This window comes from Psammomys obesus, unplaced genomic scaffold (assembly GCF_907164565.1).
Source record: "Psammomys obesus unplaced genomic scaffold, mPsaObe1.curated_primary_1811, whole genome shotgun sequence".
NCBI classification, from domain to species: Eukaryota; Metazoa; Chordata; class Mammalia; order Rodentia; family Muridae; genus Psammomys; species Psammomys obesus.
The window spans coordinates 1,452-7,621 of record NW_026592097.1 but is presented as its reverse complement, the minus strand read 5'-3'; the positions used below and the strand labels follow the sequence as shown (position 1 = coordinate 7,621).

Sequence of the window (6,170 nt, the reverse complement as noted above, 5' to 3'; positions counted from 1 at the left end):
TGTGTTTGGGGTAACTTTGGGATTTGTTTCCAGGGAGTTAGGAACTGGGGGTGCTGGTCACAGTGTCTCTTCCAGTCTTCTGAAGAATAGTGCCATTTATGACTCATGAGGTGAGCTCAGATGATTGTCAGCAGGTGAAACTGAAAATGTGTGTCGATTTTGGAAATAAGTATAGGAGAGAGAATAAAACAGAAAGTTGATACAATAGCCCTTGTAATATTATTTTTAATCTAAACAGGGAGTTTTGAAAAACAAATGGTCAATCCTCTACCTCTTGCTGAACCTTAGTGAGGATCCTCGCAAGCAAGCCAGCAAGGTGGGTGAGCAGGCCTCAGCAGTGTTGTGTGAGATGGTCATACCATGTTTTCATAGGAAGGAAAATAATAGGAGAAAAGCAAAAAACCACCAAGCCTGGAAGTCAAGTCATTTCTTCTTTTCCATGGGCAGTTTCTACAAGATGTGTTTCAAAATTACGTTATTTTGATGAAGCAATGTGCATCAAGCAGCTCAAGTTATTAAAGAGTCGATACTGTGAAATTAGGGCATCAGCCCGGAAGGGTCGACATTTTCGAGCTGGGAAGCCATGGGCCGTTGTTGTGCCTCCAGGTGTTGGGAGCACGTGTCACTGTCATCTCAGCAGGCTTCCTGCTGAGAATCCCTGTGTGATATTTACTGGGGCCTCTGGCTCTCCCTGCTGTAGGGTAGTATGATAGAACGTTCTGCAGACCTTTGGCTGGCAAGAAGCTGAGCAGTGTGGGTGGGGGATTTGTTCCAGCCTCCTTGTTATGTGGCAGTGGTAGGCTGGGAAACTTGTTTGTGTTTTTTTGTTGGAGTTAAGAGAACTCCTGATACTGTCAATTATGACATTTCAAAAGTGTTTCATTGACTTGCTTGAATAAGTATGAAACTCAAATTCAGTTCCAGACATAGCATGGGAATAGGAATATAAAATTTCTGTGGGTTTGGGAAAGTTGTCCTACAATTTCTTACCTATGTGTTTACAATGCACTTCATTTCAGGTAACTAGCTATGCTTCGTTATTTGCACAAGCATTACCAAGAGATGCTCACTCGACGCCTTACTACTATGCCAGGCCTCAGACCCTCCCCCTGAACTACCAGGACCGCAGCATACAGGCACAGAGCTCTGGCAGCTTGGGCAGCAGCGGCATCAGCAGTATTGGCATGTGTGGCCTCAGTGGACCCACCCCTGTGCAGCCTTTCCTCCCTGGGTAACTTGACCTAGCTCTCTCTCTCTCTCTCTCACGACATGATACAACCAGAAGCATCCAGCGGCTTATGTGTGTCCTGCCCTGGCTGCTAGGGTGACTCTCAGCGCTGTAGGTCCGTCCCCAGGCTCTTAGCAAGGCTGTTCCTGTTGGAGTCAGAATTTTAAGAAGTAGCAGGCTGAATTGTCCTTAGGGTGCGACTTTTAGACGCACAGTTAATGCTGTGAGCAAAGAGGATGGAAGCCACATATGTGCGGCTAACACAAGACAGTGTTAGCTTCTTGCAGTTGTCATTCCTGGTGGTCGCAGTATAAAAGGATTGAGCTGGATAGTTTTCCAGAGGAACAGTGATCAGAGAGTCAGCATCAAAAGTGTGATGTTTTCCACATGAGCACGGTGGAATCACAATCACTTTGAGTTATGAAATTGCTCAGAAGGTACTGAATGTGAACTGTGTGCACCACACACAGATTGCTCTGTGATGATCCTGTAACATTTACCAACAACACTTGCAGATGACCCGAAGCCATATATGCCTGAAAGGGTCTCATCTGTGAGCTTAGAATCTAGAGTGCTTATTGTTGTCATGAAAAAGAATTTAGAGTGCTTATTGTTGTCATGAAAAACTCACATAGATAATTTTGAGCTAAATTAGGCTTTTGTTTTACATTTACAAGTCTTTTCACATGCACAGTATTACTGAATGCTGATGCTGAGCCTGTGCCCACCAAGGGTAGTGCAGGACAGAACTGGCAGTGCTTCCATATGAGGGTAGTGCAGGGCAGGACTGGCAGTGCTCTCATCCCAAGGGTAGTACAGGAGGAGAATGGCTTCCCCAGAGCACTCTATAGATCCCTAGGGCAGCATGTGCAGTCGAGGGCCTGTGGCTGTTTAAGTGTTAGAAGACGCAGTAGTTTTGTTACAGATGTCACTAGAAATAAGCGTCAGATTCTTAGATTTTCGCAGAGCGACTGTGATGTATTTATTTGTCAGGTTACTTTTGCCTTGCATTTTATGTATTTGTGTGTTTTTCAAATGAATTAAAACTTCAAGGTCTCTTCATAGTATGCATACAAGGGTGGGGTGGGGGCTAGTGACCAGCTGATGGGACAGGGACCAGGTGTTGAGACTTATTAACTCAGGAAATGTTGAATGAATGAAAGCCCATGATCTTGAAGTTGAAACTGATTTAAAATTTCAAGCTGCTTATGTTAGCTATGATGTATGCTGTGTGTTTGTAGAGAACTCAAACAGGGAAGAGAAGCATGGACAGTAGGGTGAGTTGGGAGTAGTTCTGAAAGCTGGGTCAGTATCCTGGGACAATGCAAGGGCCCAAGAACAGATTGTCGTGGAGACATGTGGGTTAGGAGAACCCTGGCATCGGATTCATAAATTAATGTAGTTAGTGTGATAACTTATGGAAGGTTCCTAGGAGCCTTTCTGTCTCTCGTGGACAGTCCGGTTATTTGGAGCAATAAATGTCGCTTCCTTCCTTTCTCTAGACAGTCTCATCAAGCTCCAGGAGTTGGTGATGGCCTTCGACAGCAGCTGGGGCCTCGTCTTGCGTGGACTATGACTACAAATCAACCTTCTTCACAAACCCCTACCTCCAAAGGTTTCCCAAATGCTCTTTCTCGCAACATCACCACCCGGTCAAGGAGAGAAGGGGATCTAAGTGGTAAGATATGTCTTGGCATTTAGAAACCATTTTATTCTAAACTTAAAGCTAGGACCTCATCTGTAGTGATACTAGTCTTTCTGTAATGAAACGCAGGACCCTGCTATGGCCAGACGCTTCAGGAGGTATTTTACGCTGCCTGCTGTTAGCTCCAGTGCCTTCACTCTGAGCTGTTGTCTGATTGATCGGTTCCCTCAGTGTTGTGCTCTCTGCCTCCTTGTCCCAGTTCCCTTCCGATCTCGCTCTGTTGTTCCTCCTGGGAAGCCATTCAGTCCTTCAGGAAGGTCACGTGTTCATGTCCCAGCTTTGTGGAGGGTGGTGTCCATTGTGATCATGCTGCTGGTACTTAGCATGGTGTCTGCAATGTGAAGGAAGCTCACTGGCCATTTCTGTGGTGGTGAGATGAAGCCCTCTCCGGGAGTTTTGAAATCCTGTTAGACTGTCAAGGGAGCTGGGAGTGGTTTTCGCGCATATACTACAAGTGGCAGTGCTTGGCAGGTGGAGTACTGAGAAATAGGCTGTGCTGTTGGTTCTTGGTCTGCTGATCCTGATGCTGTGGCTGCTGCCTCCTCTCCATAAGGGCAGCCAAGGGGCCAGTGTCATTTGCAACTTAAGGGACATGAAAGCCTTTGCCCAGGCAACTGTCCTCCTGGAGAGCTCACATATGTGCCTTCTCAACCACATTAGCTTGTCATGTGTAAGCATGGGCACTCAGGGCCAAGCATGCCGGTATGTGATGCAAGCCAGCGCAGTCCTCAGCCTTTAGACCTATGTCCCCATATACCCAGAGGGGACTTGAAAGAAGTAGATGAGAAGAGGAAAGAGCAGGGGGTAGGTAGAAGCCATGGCAGTATGGCTGTTTTTACCCAGGTGTGCTTGTTAAAGGCACAATTGCTTCTTTTCCATTTCAGTTTTGAGTCTAGTTCCAGTCTGAGTAGTACCTGGTGCTTACAAGAGATATACTTTAAGTAAGGGTTACAAGCCAGTTCAAAGTGAGTGGGTGGGGGTGGATGACGTCTGCTTGGAAAGCCAACCACAGCGGGCAGAGCCTCTGTCAGAGTAGACTTCAGATGTAGGTTGGCCTTCGGAATAGTGAAGCTCTACTCTTGAGGAAGGAAGGTTCATGGAGTACCCCTGCCCTCATCAAGGTGCACAGGAGGGAAAGAAAGCCAGGAGTGCATGGCTCCCAGCTGGCTCTGTTAGCTGCTTCTTGGAGACTTAGCCAAAGGTGGAAATGGCAAGGATGCTGTGTGAGATTTGAAGGACACTGTTAGCCTGACAGATGATGCAGCAGCCCACAGCCGTGAAGGATGTCCATGCGGCACTCTCTGCGAGGACTGTGAATGTTGACTTCTCCTGACTGCCTCTCTGGTCTCTTGGCTCTGACATCCTGGGCTTCTTGGTGTTGTTCTGCCTCCTTGCCCTCATTGTTTTAGTTAGCACCCAAAGTTAATTGTGACATTTCTTCAGAGAAACTGGGGAAGCCAATGTCTTTTCTGAGCTGTGAACTCCATTTCTGGTGGTAGGAGGGTCCTGTTCGTGTTCTCACCGAGAAGTAAGCTAGTATTAAACAACCCCCTGTGGTTGACTTCTGCTCTTACCTGTCTGGTGGTCACAGCAGGGCTCATCTTCAGAGGCCTTTGTGGGGGCACTGGAAACCCTGACCTCTCAGAAGGCCTGTGCCTTTCTGTCTTGCTTCTTGAGCTCACTTACTGGGTTGGTATATGTTGTCTCGGAGCAAATGTATAACACACAGCTAATGAGTTGTGCAACTCATTTCACATGAAGAGTGTTCCTTACTGGCTTTGAAAAATACTTTGCAGGCACATTGGAAGTTACTGAAGCAGCTCTTGTGAGAGACATTCTCTACGTGTTCCAGGGCATTGATGGCAAAAACATCAAAATGAGCAGCACTGAAAACTGTTACAGAGTGGAAGGGAAGGTATGTAAGAACCTCCTGCCTGCAGGAAAACACCCACCCGACTCCAGATTGAGCGCTCACTGACTGGCATTCCTGGGGCTTGGCATATCTGGCACCGAATGAGTAGCACAGCTGGATTTGGCTTCTTGTGCTGACCATTTGTGGCTGCTGTGATCTGTCACGGCCCTCTGTGGCGGGGCTTGCTTTTCCCCATGAGTCCACTGCTGGGGGTGCTGCCATGAGGGTAGAGGACTCCAGAAACAGGCATTGTGGTGTGCTGTCCTGGATGCAGCATTCCTGATGCAGTCTTCCCACATCCCTGTTCCCGTGAGTGTCTGCTCGGCTCTTCTCAGCAGGACGAGGGGCGTCACTTCCCTGTGTCTCTGAGGAGTGTCAAGGTCCGTGGTGGGCATGCCCTGGAATGGTACTTAGTGCACAGGGTGACAGAGAAGGAGCCTGCTGGTCTCCACTCTGTCCTCCCTGTTGCCGTGCTTTCTTCCTCCTGATGGTGTGGTAGTTACTGCTAGCTTCCTTGTGCTGGTGTTTAGTGTTAGAATATTAGAGCAAGAGACTGGGGCTGATGATGAATTCTACTGTTCTCTTTTCAGTTTTGATTGGCTGTGTTTACTTTTTAGGCGAACTTAAATAAATCTCTGAGGGACACAGCAGTCCGGCTTGCTGAGTTGGGATGGTTACATAATAAAATCAGAAAATATGCTGACCAGAGGAGTCTGGACCGCTCATTTGGACTTGTAGGTCAGGTATGTTCATCATTGTGGGTTTGAAGTGCTTGTTCTCCTTAACTTCTGAGTGTAAAGTAACTGTCAGGGCTCTTCTTGAGGGAAGTGTCCTTGATGACTGGTGATGCTGTCAGTTGGGCTCCAGTGAGAATATACAGTCCTGGGAATTGGTGAGGGAATGGCAGGTGGAAGCCCATCAAGGCCAGAGAAAAGAGCCTGAGAGATGTAGGGACTTTGAAGTGGGAAGGCCTGGGCCTGCCATATAGCAATTACTGCCACCTTGGAGGATAAGAAAGGATGCTGGGGATATGACCAGGTCATCAGGTGCCCCACATTTCTAGTGCTACAGATGTGGGGAGTGGGGACTCACTGCTGTCACTGGATGTCCATGGCTGGGGGTCACTGGACCTGCATGTCACTTGAAACAGTTACCTTTCCTTCCTGACTGCTGGATCTTTTATATTTGTTGGAACAGATATAAAAGAGTGAGTGTGGAAATAATTCCAAAGTCCCAGCCTCTTGTAGAAGTTTAGTGGCCTGCGCTTTTGGTCTCAGTTGGATTCTTAGACAGGAATTGCTGCCAGGGATATCTACAGAGATTTA

At 47.5% G+C, this 6,170-nt stretch overlaps 1 protein-coding gene across 1 annotated transcript; it reads left to right on the top strand.

Annotated features, from left to right (window-relative positions):
• Positions 1-238: 238 nt before the first annotated feature.
• LOC129680771 (gamma-tubulin complex component 3-like) lies at positions 239-5,612 on the top strand (the record flags this gene model as incomplete). The annotated part of the gene is made up of 5 exons (XM_055612502.1): positions 239-316; positions 1,020-1,231; positions 2,731-2,906; positions 4,730-4,848; positions 5,463-5,612. Coding segments are annotated over 5 exons (735 nt in total), but the record flags the coding sequence as incomplete, so codon positions are not given.
• Positions 5,613-6,170: the final 558 nt, after the last annotated feature.